Source organism: Triplophysa dalaica, chromosome 17, assembly GCF_015846415.1.
Source record: "Triplophysa dalaica isolate WHDGS20190420 chromosome 17, ASM1584641v1, whole genome shotgun sequence".
NCBI classification, from domain to species: domain Eukaryota; kingdom Metazoa; phylum Chordata; class Actinopteri; order Cypriniformes; family Nemacheilidae; genus Triplophysa; species Triplophysa dalaica.
This window is the reverse complement of record NC_079558.1, coordinates 11,242,679-11,258,169: the sequence shown is the minus strand read 5'-3', so window position 1 is coordinate 11,258,169 and position 15,491 is coordinate 11,242,679. Positions and strand designations below refer to the sequence as shown.

At 37.7% G+C, this 15,491-nt stretch overlaps 1 protein-coding gene across 3 annotated transcripts in view; it reads left to right on the top strand.

Moving 5' to 3' along the window:
- svild (supervillin d) overlaps positions 1 to 15,491 on the top strand; it is a 60,416-nt gene that overhangs the window by 12,098 nt on the left and 32,827 nt on the right. The window contains exons 1-4 of one of the 3 annotated variants that reach the window (XM_056771715.1): positions 1,745 to 1,843; positions 2,003 to 2,512; positions 8,576 to 8,610; positions 11,332 to 11,393. In XM_056771715.1, coding sequence (XP_056627693.1) covers positions 2,148 to 2,512; positions 8,576 to 8,610; positions 11,332 to 11,393 — 462 coding nt within the window. In that variant the 5' untranslated portion in view covers positions 1,745 to 1,843; positions 2,003 to 2,147. Of the gene's footprint in view, positions 1 to 1,744; positions 1,844 to 2,002; positions 2,513 to 3,674; positions 4,079 to 8,575; positions 8,611 to 11,331; positions 11,394 to 15,491 lie in introns of those variants that run through there. The other 2 variants (XM_056771714.1, XM_056771716.1) reach the window with 2 other exon arrangements.

Sequence of the window (15,491 nt, the reverse complement as noted above, 5' to 3'; positions counted from 1 at the left end):
CATCACATCCTGGTAATAATTGGGTTTTGTGTCTGTCTTGACCTAACTACATTGTTGTTTGTTTGTTTGTTTGCCTGCTTGTTGTTGTCCTGCCCCTCTGACGACAGCAGTTTCCGTTTTAGGACAAGCAGATTTGTAATCCATTGTGGAGTCAATCATCTGGCTACTTTTTTACTTTTGAGTTAGAAATGTGCTGAAAAATGGTCAGCAATTTTCAGCTTTGGCACCGACGCCCTGCCGTAAAGGGCCCTGTTAAACCAGCTGTCATTTTTTAACTGTTTTCACAGAGAAGGAAAAATATCTGCTGTGATTCAGGTCTAGGCGCCCTGAGCAGATTTGGAGCCGTCTTTTTGGTCGCTGGAGATTATAGCTCCTCTGAGGGTGATGTCATCTCATCTGTGATGCCGCTATTACCTCGTTCCCCATTGCTCCACACTCTTCCCCAAATGCCTTTCCCTTCTTCCCATGATCCTTTCATTATCTCAGCTACATTCCTCATTTTCTTCATTCTTTCTAGAACTCCATTACAACTCATTCCCTTCCAACGACCTTTACTTTATTTCATCTGTTCTGCCTTTCTCCATTTTGTCCCCTCTGCTTCTCCCTGTGTGCAAGCTATTAAGTGTGAGCTCCCAGATGTGTCCCATTAACCCCTGCACCCCAGAGCAGGAATCCCTCGCTCCATGCCCAACCCCCCACTTAAACAAACTCACCCTCTCCTGCTAATGATTCTTTCTCAGCAATAATAAACTTTCTTCATACACTTTAGTACTTGCAAACAGACACAATAGATTCTTATGATCCTAAATGCTTGACTTGTCTGAAGTTTTACTGAGATGAACACACAACAGTGTGCATTTCAATGCACAAAGAAGAAAAACAAATATCAGTTGTGAAACACGGATCTTGTTTTATGTCTACATTTGTTCATGGTCAAATAGATTTCACAAACCTTGGCCACGTCCCAAAACTACTGCAACATTTTCGACTACGGTTGGAGGATAAGATTTCAAAATATGGCGTTATTTTGCCTCATGATACTGTTTCACTGTTCTCAATACAAAAAAAATGTATGTAATTTTTGACGTGAGTATTTATGCAAAGAGAAACCACCATTCAGAGCAAGTTAATGAGAAGACAAGGGGCTTCAATACACCAGTATTGACAATATTCGTGATATCAGGATTAAGAATTATGGAACCAAACAGTTCTAGGTCATTAATCACTACAAGAGCCACAGTGGTTACAAATTCTCTCTCTTTCACCCTGAACTCTGAAAACGCTGGGTTGCTTCATTCTATTATTGGGTAAAATATGGAGAAAACCAACTGTTGGTTTATAAATTAACCTATTCTGGGTTGTTGCCACCCAACCATGGCCGAGCCAGCATTTTGGATTGACAGAACCTACCATAGGCTCGTTTATAACCCAAAGGTAATCTCTTTAACTATAAATAATCAAAGATAATGCAACTGTAAGCTTAGCAGCAAGCTAATGCTAGCCCATAGAAATTCATTTTGTTTCTCCTTGGAGATTCATGAGAAGAATGAACATGTGAAGTGTCACGTATTAGATTTAATTTTGGTATGATGCAACTTTAGAAGGAAGCTGATTGTGTAGCCAGTAGACATCAAGCCAATCTCTATCTCTCTCTTCCTCTCTCTCTATCTCTCTCTCTCTCTCTCTCTCTCTCTTTCTCTCCCTCTGTAATTTGAGAATCAGAGTGTGGGCAGGGTGTTGGAGTCCTCAGTGTTTTCATTCAGCTGGATCACTGCACTTTTTTTGCAGGTTTTCATTTGAACAGCTGACACAAAAAATTTCCATAGCAAGGTTTAGCCTTTAGGTGTGTTAGTATTTGCGCTACTGGTTGTATTCAACTGCAGAGTCATATCCTGTTTTCTGTTGCATTTCATTCTATTCATTGATTAAACAAAAGCTTTTCTTAAATTCAAGAGCAGGCAACATAATAATAACACAAATTCTTTTTTGACTCTCTCAACAGTGCAATGCTACCGACAAGCTCATTGTCCAACAGGAAGTAAACGGAAACGCCCACTGTCACCATCAGCCATCCAAGCGGTGAACTTTTACGCATTATAGCCCATATTGTGGGCAAAACAAGTGTAACTGCTTTTTGGGAGTGAGACATGATGGATGCTCTGGACTCTTTGCAAAGTTCATCTTTGGATTCCAAAGCTGAACGTATCGCTCGCTACAAGGCCGAGAGAAGACGGGAGCTGGCTGAACGCTACGCCAACTTGGAAGAAAGTTCATCTAAGTACACGAGAAAAGAAAGACACCTGGACACCTCAGATACAAGACCCAGCTCTGAGCAGAAGGCAGATGCTTCTGGATTGTGTCAGTCTAGTAAAGAAAGCAGCATCCTCAGTGAGCAAGGAGAAGAAAGCAAGACCAATTCAAATCTTATGATGGATGCCACACCATCCTCCAAGATCTCCAAAGCTCACACCGATGAGGACAACCAAGTTTCAAGATCACGCCAAAAGCACAGGTGAGTTCGAGTGTGAAGGTAATAACTCTCAAATGTGAAGGTTTGACCTTTCAGTTCAGAAAGTTCAATTTAAGGCCAGAATGTTTGAGAACGTCAGGGTCTGTTAAATTGAGCCGTCCATGGATCTAAGCCAGCACTCATCCCGCTGTTTTGACATTTGAGCTTTCTGTTTTGGTTCAAGTTTGCAGTCAACATGAGTGTTTCGCATTTCTGAGGAAATTACAAACATGGATATTACGAGCGAATGCGTGGGGGATTCAGAAGAGATAAGACGGATAGACCACATAAATTCTCTGGAACGTTCTTGTGTGGAGAGCAAATTGATTCTATATTGTAAATTAGTTCATAATTTACTCACCCTCACACTGAACCTGTGTAAACATCTGTTGAACAGAAAATATGTTTAGTAGAAATACAAGCTTTTCTATTCCATACAAAGAAAGTGAATGGGATCCAGAGGTTGTGAAGCTCCAAAATCAACATAAAAGCACTATAAAGGATGGTAGTCTTTTAATGTGCCATATTTACTGTGTTCTGAAGATACGCAATACCCTTGTGAGGGGAAAGGAATGAAATATTACAGAACAACGTGCCCAAAATTTAGCTTGACCGCAAAATTTGACTTTCATATTATGGAATAGAGCAGTTTCGGCAATCTGCTACGACAAACTTTATTTATGTTCTGTAAAGGAAAGTAAGTTATGCAAGTCTCAAAAGACATTTGTGAAAATAGATGAATTTTCATTTTGGGCTGAACTATTCCTTAAACTATGTTGTTCTTATTGCGGGACTGATCACTCAGGGACGTTTTCTTTTGGCGAGACGAAAATGTGGATTTCGAAAGAAATGACTGCAGGGTTTTTCTCACCTGCATTTGTCAAGACTTGTTGTGAAACAATCTTTGTTTTGGCCTCATTCCATTTTTCCTTATCTGATGAAATTGAAGTCTTGTTTAATTAAAAGATGTAGTTGAAGACGTTTAAGGGTGTCAGTTCTACGGTAGGTGGAGTCACTCATTACCTTTGCAAAGATTAACATTAAACATGAATGTCGACGTCACTTCATTCTCTTATTTGACATTTACACGTCAAACCAGCCCGTCCAGCCCAGGCACGTCACCGCTCAGTCTTTTATAGTCAGCGTCGTATGTTTTTGAGTGAAAGCAAGCCCGCACGGAACGCCAAAAACATGTCTGTGTGATTTGCTTGGTGATAGTACTATAGTTTTTAGCTATTTGCTCCAGTATGTTCGTACTGTAGGTCACCTGGATTATGTGGCACGTGCGATGGCGGTGTGGTTGATCTGACAACATGATATTTTGCTGCGTGTCTGTCGGCGGCGAGCTTGTTTTAACTCTAAGGATTAAAGTCATTCCTGTTAATAATAATTTATAATTTGCAGTATAACGGCCTTGCGTAATCCCAACAGAAGAGGAGGTTGGTTAAACAGCGAGTGGACTCTGCCAAAGAGATGTTTTCTTCCTTTTAGCTCCCTACAGCGATTGCAGTAAACACCCGTAATTTGCGATTCCATGGAAATCTTCCAACCGGTGCATGGCAGCTCTACGTAAGTGAAGAGAAGACGTGGTCTAAACAGTGCTATTCATTGGGGAATTTTCATTTATTTATCTGCTCTCTGTTTATGCAACAAATGCGCCCGTGTTGTGGTTATATCACTACCCCCTGAGGAAAAGTAAGATTAGAAACACAAAGCGTCGCATGATTTTGAAGGACTACTTCACCCATAATGAAAGTTTGATTTAAATGTTGGTCTGTTCAACACACGGTTGACTTCAAAAGAGTTGAATTTGAGTACAAACTCACATGAAGCACCTTGATTAGATAGTTTATGGTGCTTGTGTATTTTTTAAAGCTTGAAAGCTTCAGTCTCGATTCATTGTAACTGCATGGAACCAGTACAATTCTTCTTTTGTGTTCACGGAATAAAGAGCTCATGTACAGGTTTAAAACAACATGTGGGGTGAGTAAATGATGACAGAGCTTCGTCTCGGGTGAACTATTCTTTTAATATTTAGCATTATTACAGCATTAAATCATCATATATTATTTTATCGAGACGCAATGATAAATGTAAGAATCACTTCAAAGAGTACTCCAATAGAGATGGAACGACCCGGCGTATATTTGAGAAGACCAAAACTGCATGACAGCAAATGATGGGTACCTGTGAATCCCTGTCCTCTGAAAATACATCCAGCATGTCTAATAGGACTCAGCTGCAGGCTGCTCATGGTATTAAACTCATTCTTCATGACTGAATGAGTTAGGGCATGCTGCCTTTCAACACTTTTCCCATTCTCGCATCGAGTGTTTTCATTTTCTTGCACTTTCCTATGTTTCCTCTATTGCTTTTTAGTCCTTTCCCACTGTTTGACCTCCACTTCTGTATCATCTTTCTTTTTTTATTGACTACGATGAGTGCATCTGTGTCTGATCTCTGTGTGACCCCTGGTACATACATAGTCAGGTTCAGGGTCATGGTTGATGTCTATAGGAGTGACGGTTGGGCATCGTTCTTGTCATTCCAGAATTGTCTTCACGCTTGACCAGTCAGGAGATTGACTTTAAGCTGAGAATAACAGGCTGTTTATTTCACGTTCTAATGTATCAAAGGCCTGTCCCCACCTTTATTTTAATAGCAGTAGGTTTTAGTCTACATCACACCATGATATGTCTGCTAGTTTATTTTGTGTAAATATTAAGGGTGATCGTGAATATTCGATTCTACAAATTGCACAGTCGAATCTTGGCATGTTATGCAATGGGGATCATGCCATTTTGGTTATAAGGGCAGTGGTGTAGCAGACGGGCACACACTCCGCCTCCAAAAAAAATATTTATGATGTAAAGAAATGGAAATTTTTATGATTGGGTAACGAATCCCCCGACGCATATGAGCGCAAGGTCTGGCTATGACCCAGCGCAGGATCGGGTCTCACTGGGCCTTTCTTCGCTGTGAGACCGTTATACTATTGTCACTTACGGAATGTTTGGGCATATAAATATGAATGAACAATTTGTCTGTTAATGCATGTTGTTCGTTACTTAGACTGAACTTTGCGCTGCATTTTACAAAAAAATTATAATAAAGTAATATAACCAAAACATAGCACATTCTCTGCACTGAAAACAAGCGTGCGCGTCAGGAGAACGGAGAAAGAGTGCACAGGGATAAAGGTGAAAGGGACTTTTGACTGTTTAAATGGTAAGATGCTTTATTGCATTCCTCCTTTACATGCGGTAAATAAATTAACTTTATTGGTAGTTCATTGGTAACGAAACGTGCTGTTTTCTCGTTTGTAAAAATGTATTCATTATTATCGTGTAGTTTTGAAAATAGTTTTGAGGTGAGATCTTGTTTAGTAAGTGGCTTGTTTAAGGAAAATGTCCATTAGCTTAGCTAGCTTATTTGTGGCTTTTGTTTTGAATACATCTCCCCCTGCATTTTTCAGACATTTTGCCTGAACACATTTATTTTGTACATTGTGACTTGAATCTGGCTTAGTTCATTTATTTATTTATTGTTAATGTATTTTCTGTTCGAAACAAATTCTGTTAATGAATGTTTAATTGTTTCTTGTTTTATTAATGTTGCACTGCAATTTGCGCTGTACCCATAGCCACCTGGTGTCAACCCCCCGCACGCGTGGATTCGACTATAGAAAAGACGTGATAATTCTGGTTCAACTATGTAAATCCTTAGTCGAAACCCCTAGTGAATATAGACTTTTCATCGGAGACATGAGTTGGCCCGAAGTTAACTTCCCGTCTGTGTTTTGTATAAAATAACTTTTCATTCTGTATTTATTTATATTATTTTATAAAATAAAGATTGTTTGTGATGTTGCCGCTGCAATGTCTATAAATATATATAGCATAGGAGATCTTTAAGCTACAGTAACAACTTAAAATAGATAGGCAATAACGATAGAAAAATTGACTTCTTTTTGTCTTTTGGCAAACTTGGTATGATAATTGTATGCTTTTGCATTACATTGTTTGGGTATTTAGAAGGGTTTCATTCAGTTGGGCATCTGTGACACATTTATGATTCTCATCTGGCACTGATCTCTGTACTCTGAACACAAGTCATTTTGTTTGTACCAGACACTGAATGTAGACCATTCTTGGAAACGGACCCTGTTTTAGATCTATTTGGACTGCTGATGTCTCGTGTCTTTGTGCTTGCCCTGAAGGGTATAGATAAGCTTTTGTAAAGCAATATGCACTAGTCTGATAAAGAACCCTTAAAATAGTTTTTCCTGTGTTTTGATGTGTTTTCATGATGATGTATTTTTTTTCTTATATTCCTTTCACAGTACACAGAAAAACACTGTATTCCCCACAATTTATAGAGGCACAAATTAGAAAACTGTTAGAAATGTTTTGACCAATTATATCCAACAATTTAAATCGCACAACAGTATCTGAATATTTTGTACATAACACTTTATGGCACAATTTTGGGGAACTTTTGTGTGAACTGGACATAATTTGGACCAACAGTATTGAGATAATCTAAGATAATTAATTGTTGTGTTAATTGAATTGGTCAACTGTCTACAGAGAAAAAAATAAGGCTGCTCGATGTTGAAGAAAAATGTGATAACTTTCTAATAATGGTATGTTAATGCTTGGGTTGCACAATAGCGAAATTATTTAAAAATTATCTATCCACACACATCAAAGGTTGTGAATGCACAAAAATACCAATAACATTTGCGTGCAACTCTCTCTCCTTTCTACATCGGCTTTCCTGTAGCTCAGTGGTAAGAGCATTGCGTTAACAACGCAAGGTTGTGGGTTCGATCCCAGGGGATTGCAAATACCATTGTAAAATGTAAGGATAAAGCAATGCAAGTCGCTTTGGATAAAAGCGTCTGCCAAATGCATAAATGTAAATGTAAATCAACCTAAAATTTGACTCTAAAGGTAACATGTTGAAGAATTTAAGAGATACTTCAACCAAAAACGAAAATTCTGTCATCATTTTCTCACCCTTAGTTCAAGACAAAATGTTGAATTGTAGTATTAGATAAATGTATCGGATACATTTTATGTTTTCTAGTGCAGCTCTACATATTGAGATGATTGATGAAATAAATATTACAAATGTGCATATTGCAATGGTTAACAATAATTTTAAAGGAATTATGTCATCATTTACTCACCTTTAGATTGGTCAAAACCTGCATACATTTCTTTGTTCTGCTGAACACAAAGAAGATATCTGGGAGATTTTCAAAACTCACCCCCATTGACTTCCATAGTATTATTTTCCCTACTATGGCAGTCAATGGTGGGTGAGATCCGACATTCTTGCAATTTTCTTCTTGTGTGTTCAACTAAATATAAAGTATAGATTTAAAGTTATTGTAAACCATTGCAATATTCACATTTGTTATATTTATTTCATCAATTATCTCAATATGTTGTGCAACACTAGAAAAATTAAAAAATAAATATAATGGGCATTATAATATCTGTTGGACCACTTCATGTCTAATATTTGAAACATTTTCTTAAGGTTCGTTTTTTCATGACGGTAGTTTCAGGCGCTTTATTATGCCCTGTCTGTGAAACATGCCAAACATTGGCACTCTTTTCTCTGATTTATTCTCCATAGTAAAAGCTGGAGGTGTCATTCAGATAAAACATAATTTCACAGCAGACTGCCATTCTTTATTATGTATTGTTTTGTAACGTAACAGTCTCCTGGGGCTGATCAAACAGTCAGCTGACAGGAGTCCTGGAGCCGCCACGCCAGTAAAGGAAACTAGCATGACTGCAGGGTCTGCATTGTTGTTAGACTTCCTCAGAAATCACTTCTCAGTAAATATAAATAATGCCTTACTGATGGCCTAAATGTATGTTTAGTGAGTTCTTTCTCGTGCATTTATATACCGGACTTATAGAAGACAAAGAATTTGTTGTGAAGGGGCGGCGGAGCAGTTCTACAGGTTTCAGGTGAAGCGCTGTCATGTTTTGTGAAGATGCAACCTATTAATCCGTGAGCTCATTTGTCTTTTTTTTTTTCACACAGTCTGTTGGAAGCAGAGGAAGCCCAGAAGCCAAAGGGTAAGTCTCTTTTCTTTCATTTGCCTCAAAGAAGCCTTTTGTGAAGCACAGAGTTCTTTTCTATTGGCTTCATTGTGCCACTCTTTCTTTCTCTTTTAAAGAGTGGCAAAACTGTGTTTTTCTTGCTTGCAGCTGGAGAGAATCTTGTGAAACACACAAACAGCCTCACGCTCACAGATGTGGATGTGCAGATGTATCTCTGAGAGTCTTTACAGAACTCTCAGACAGGCCAGGCTTTTTGTCCCTTTATGGTAGTAAATACTTAAAGTCGGCCCTCCAAAAGGTTATCAGGGGCCACACACCACAGTTTTAATTGTTTGGAGGAGGAATCGAGTTGTCTTGCAAGAAAAAAAGAAAGATGGAAATAAAAGTGCTTCCCGTAATTCACTTGAATCCATTGAATTAAATTGTGCATGTTTACAGGGATAGTTCACACGAAAATGAAAATTCTGTCATCATTTACTCCGCCTCATGTAATTTAATACCTGTTCAAATCAGTTTGTTCTGATGAACACAGAGAAAGATATCATCATTGACTTCCATAGTTGGAAAAATTAAATGGCGGTCAGAGGTGCTCCAGTTTATTTTCCTAAATTCTTAAAAATATCTAATTTTTTATTCAATAATAATAAAAAATAAACGTCCCAGAACTGAAAATTGTTAACATTCCTCCAAATATCTTTCTCTGTGTTCATCGGAACAAAGAAATTTATTCAGGTTTGAAACAACCTGAGGGTGAGTAAATAATGAAAGAATTTTCATTTTTGAGTGAACTGTCCCTTTAAATTCACATCTGTTATTTAAAATGGCTATAGGTGTTTACAAATAACCGTTTAAGATGTAGGTAGTGTTATTGGTTACTGCGGATTTTAAAACCAAACGAAAATGACGCATGATCAGAGATTTTATGAACTCAGCAAGTGGCCACCAGCCATATTTTATAGGTTTGACCAAACAGAGTTTCTGCTGTATTATATTTCCTGTTCCTCTGGTTTATACAGTGTTTTGCAATGAGATCATTATATTAAATGCGCGAATTCAGCAGATTTTAGGATTTGTTCACGCTCTGAAGAGTAACGCATTTTTTGCTGTAAAATCAACCCACGGCAAAAGGACTGAAAGCAATGAACAATTTTGTCAAAAACAGGAAGGTCAAACTGACAAAAGGCCAATTTTGTCATCCGTTTCGACAGCGGTAATCCTCATGGTTGATCTGACGCAGAGCTAACTCGCAGACAGCCTCCTATTGTTGTACTGAACTGTAACAGCAGACGCACAAATACATTACAAATCCAGAAAATTACCCAAGAAGAATGGAGAAGGAGCAAGGGAAATAAAGAGCTGAAGGATCATGTGAAACGTGACCAAACTCTTGCAGATCACGGTTGACAAATGACAGCAGTTATGAACAACAGGACCGTTTCCAGCTGCACTCAGCTTAACATGACTGACTTCTGCTGATGCTGTGAACTGCTAGGATTTGTTCACACTGCACACAAATTTGGATTAGCCTTCAGTGTGGAAAGAATGGAAAGCTGGTCAATTTTGTCTGTCAGTAGGGCCCACATCCCATCATGATGTAGAGGGAATTTAATATTCCAGCAATTCCATGTCCTAAATCTGATTCATTCAGTACTCCCTACACAGTAATGTGGCAAAAATGAGTGTATCTTCACACAGCTTCAGACAGTATTGCACACTTTGTATGATAACACAAAGTTTGTCACATCCCATATGACAAAGAACTTGAAATCCAATCTGGCTGTTCTGAGACCCCAAATCTGGTTTGAATTATATTTTAGACCACTTTTGGATGTGGTTTGTATCGGGTTTGCAAACATTAAATTTGTTGTCTTTATTTTCTCTCCTCGATAACCACACACACACACACACACACACACAAACACACGTTACTCCTCTCAGATGATAAATTGTTCTGCCAAGTTCTAGCATTTCAACCTTCACAATTGTGATTAACAACACGCCTCCCATTATATTAGTTTAGTTAAACAGTTTACTGAATATGCAAGCCATGAGCATAAATAAATAAAACCCTGTCGCTCCGTAATGGTTTCAGGCAAGGAGCAAAAACCATTGTTTCGTCTGGTTGTTTTGCAATAGTTCAGACGATAAAAGAGTGCATGTGGGCTAAAGGACTAGCCTATATGAATCAAACGCTCATTTTTGCACGTTCCCATCTTCCAAGAGATTCAATCTTATCATGCTCTCATTGAACAGGTGGTTTTTGTATGGCCGTTTCTGAGAGGTCGAGAAAATAAGTAGATGTCAAGAGAAGTACTTAACGCTGAGTGTTTATAGCAGAACATACGCGTGTATGTGTCTGTCAAGGTCTTTGTGTAAGAGGGCTGTTTTTAAGGCCAAAACAAACTGAGAAATTTACCTCATGGTAAAATGACTCTTTGAGTACATTTGATATCATCTGTGTTATTTGATTCACAGGATAAAGTTTACTTGAGAAGTATAAAGGGTCATGGATTCTTGCATGCCACATTTACTCCAAATGTTTTCACTAAATCGTATGATATCAAATCAGCATACAACACATGTAGCTTTAAGAAGGTTTCAAGTAGAATTTTGCATATGTATATGACAGTCCAGATTTTTTTTATTCTGGTGACATTTTTGTACAAAGCGCCGGTCAATTTCTTGTGTGTGTGTGCACGTTCTGAAATTCCTTTGTATCTGTGTGTGTGTTGACAGATGACAGGAAAGGCGATGATGACGCCAACAGCAGTATTCCTGCCAAGATGTCTCTTTTGAAAGTAAGTGTTCTTTGTCCTCGAACACTGAAATGGACATCGGATCCATCTGTCACCGTCTCACTTTTTCTCTCATTATGTTTCTCTCTCAAATCTTTTACTGATAAAGAACCTTAACAAACCTGTTCAAATATAAAGACTGAGTTGTGCCTTCCACTGCACTACAATTAATGGCAAAGTCATGCCATAGCCTGAACCAAAAGTTGACAAAATAAAGACAGCCGTGTCAAATAAACCGAATTTTATTTAGGAAAACAGCACATCATTTACACTCGTTGTCATCCTACAAATTTTTTCGCTGTGTGCGTAATAGGGATGTAACAATATCAAAATCTCACTGTACAATAATGCCTCGGTATAACATCTATAGAACAATATTTATTGCTATATTTAAAATGACAAATGATGACGTGGAAACGTGGCATAAGCATTCTCTTTTCTTTATCCTCATATCATAACTGTTGCTAAGTGGTAAGAGTTATAGTATGAAATTGGTCAAATGACCTAAAAATCCCTTTTATATAATAAAATAATTGCACCAGATGGATCTTGCCAAAGTTAACATCTATAATATTTTCTAACATTCTCTGTTAGGCCCGGAAGACCTATCATTTCATAAAGTCATATTACCACGATAATATTGAGACTATTAAGATAGCACGATATCGATAATATAGCCTAGTGCGTAAACACAAAAACTTGCAAAAACATTGTGTAGGCGGTTGTTTTTATTCTGTGAATGTAATACACAAATGCATACACTTAAGACAAAGTCATGTGTTCATGTTATGATCATGACGTAGGCGTCTCTTGCAGGCATCTGGTTGTCTTATATCACGTCAGGAAATGATTTCTGAGGAGCTTTACACTAAATTAAATGGATTGTTATCAGCTGAGCTCTCCGGTTACCCTGAATGGAGCTTTCTGTAATGCTTGTCAGCTGTGCGCCATTTAAAATTGTCTAAAAAGTGAACTTGAAGACATCCAGGTGTCCTCTGGGTAGAAACACCGTACTTTATTCAACCCAGAATGTTTTGCTCTGCACGCTAGGCTCAATTTTGTATTTGTGTTGCCAGAGACTTTAGGATTGCCAGGCCTTCAGATGTCTCTTTGACCACTAAATGTGATCTGAGTTAAAGTTCGGGTAAAGAGAATTTTGAGAATCGTTTCTAAACACGTAATAAATGAAAGACCTGAATTGCTGAATCACATTTAAAAAGCTCGGAAGAATGTAGTACTAAAGTGTGGAGGTATACTGTTAAACAGTATTTCACCAATTCTCTCTTTCAGGATTTTTTGGGCGGAGTTAAAAAACGGGGGAAATTTCTGTCTTCATTTACTCACCTTTGAGTTGTTCCAAATCTGTATAAATTTCTTTGTTCTGATGAACACAGAGAAAGATATTTGGAAGAATGCTTATAACCAGTCAGATTTTGCCTCCATTGACTACCATAGTAGGAAAAAATATAGTAGGTCTCCTACATTCTTTAAGAATTTTTCCTTGGTAGTCAAGGGGTTTTCCTACTACGGTAAATTCTGTTTGGGTATAAGCATTTTTCCAAATATCTTTCTATTTGTTCATCAGTACAAAGAAATTTATACAGATTAGGAATGACACAAAGGTGAGTAAATGATGACAGAATTAGCTTTTTGGGTGAAGTATCCCTTTAATATCTTGTTTGAAGAAATGAATGTCAATTTTACTTCCCATTTGTGAAATAAGAAAATCTGGTATTTGTTAAAGGAATGTTAAGGTTTAAAACAAATGAGGCATGCTCCATTGACAGAATTTTTGTTGATAACCGCAGACAGTAATTTAGTCCAGTCATTTTGTGTAGGAAAACTAAATCTAAACCGATATTCAAAAGGTGAAGTTGTCGTAATTTGACCATATGCACTAAGCTTTCTTAAACCTCTTAAAAACAGCTTGAAAAAAAAAGTGATGTAATGTAGTGAAAAAATGTGAACAGTCACTTACTGTTGTTTGGACACTATCTTCAGTTTTCTAAAGTCACTTGTCATTTTGGTTGTTAGACTGCTGTTGGCAGATAAACATCCAGCTATGTGGGTGGGCCTGTTGTTATTATTACTGTACATTTATGGGTTACATCCCTAGGGAAATACATACTGATAAAATGTATACCTTAATTGCACTCAATCGAGGGTCAGCCAAACGTGTGCATGTAAATGTAAACAGTTATTGTTATTGCGCATTTTACATTCTAGGAATTTTAAGCAAAATGTAGCCATGACATTTCATTTGTCTTTCTTTATGATGCTTATGCATTCTATATGAGGGTAATATAAGTAGGTTCTTACAACATGGCTACTTGTCAGATTAATAAATGATTGAACGCGAAAAAATCCCATATGCTGTTTGTTATTTAATAGGCACTTTAATATGATTTATCTATAAGTATTTGTAATGTCACTCGCAGTACCCAAATGAGCCTGTGTCTTTACTTTTAGGTGATTCATATCTGGGAATAACCTTTGAGAATCATGATTGACCAAACAGAATCAAGTATTCCAGAGAGCTGTGTAGTATTAAAGAGTTAATATTTTTTGATTTTTAAATTCCTAATTTGGTTTATGGAGGGTCCAACAATTTTACGTACATACACGGCTGTTTTCTTATAATAGGCAGTTATCCTTAACTTACTTTTTGGCGGACTCTCAGATGATTCTTTCGGCATTCATCTGTCTAATCCCCTCCTTTCTGTCAGCCTACTCCGATCTGATTGGTCAGATGGTTTAGTCTGCTGTGATTGGTCTTCCGTCCTGCAATGTCACAAGTGGAACGTAGGCGGCATAAGGCGGAGTGACGCAAATCCGACCCGAACTGAAATTATAACGACAGACGATTCGTTCCCGTGATTCAGAGTCTATCCAGTTTTCCAATCCAATACAGTGAGAGGAAATAAGTATTTGATCCCCTGCTGGTTTTGTAAATTTGCCTGCTTACAAACAAATGAAGGGTCTATAATTTTTATGGTAGGTTTATTTTAATTGATAGAGACAGAATATCTATCTATCTATCAGTTCAAATAAACTTGAGGATGAGTAATTCATGACCTAATTTTCATTTTTGGGTTAACTATCCCATTAAGCAACATTATCACATTTTTCTCATGTGCCTGAGTATTATAAAATGGTCAGTTCTGGTCCTTGTTTCTTTTTGGTTCAGAGTTCTAAACCTGTTATAGAATACCCGGATTTGTAACTGCTGAACGCATTACATTGCCTAATATCACTTAATTTTATTCTATGAAATCTTGCTACGCATAGTAATAACCGTTTACAGAAACAAAAAGCCCCGCGAAGCAGTGTTTCCCACAGGATTTTGACAAACTTGTGGCGCTGGTGACGTCAAGAGCTAATTAGCATATTTGTTATGTCATCACATCACGTTTGCGCCTTTTTGATGTTAGCGCTTGATATCTGTTTATCTTCTACTCTATGATCTGTCACATTATACTTTATTTTACAACTGAATGCCACAAGAAGTCACTTTAACTAATAAGCTAATATCCTGATTTATAAATGTAAAACGTAAGAAATCACAATGCAGGACATCTCCATTATAGAGCTGCTATATGCTGTTTGCCCTTTCTCGACAATGTGTTGCTTTATTATGATTTTAAATGCAAGTGACAGTTAAATACATTACATGGAGCAAATTACACGTGCGGAAGAGAGCTTGTACATATGGCAAGCCGATGGTGTCACAATTACGCCATAGATTCCAAACGCTGTAAAAACCGTGCCATATTTGACGCCTTTTTAAGGCGCCCAAAAAGCACCGCTTTTTGCGACGCTGTCTTGCCATATGAGGCTGTGAAAACCGCAATTTTGGTTGCACATAGCACGCGTCATTTACGGCCTTTTGACTGTTGTATAATGAGCCCCTCCCACCCCATTTCCAAAGCCAGTAAATTTGAACCGTTCTCAACCAATCCCTGATGAACTGTGCCACACCAGACCAATTTACCACTGAACATTTCACAGGATTTTATTATGTGTGCAGTATTTGCTAACATTAAACAAATCATTGCTTGCTTTCTGAAGAAACGACTTTTTTCTTTGGTAATTTAAGGTTAC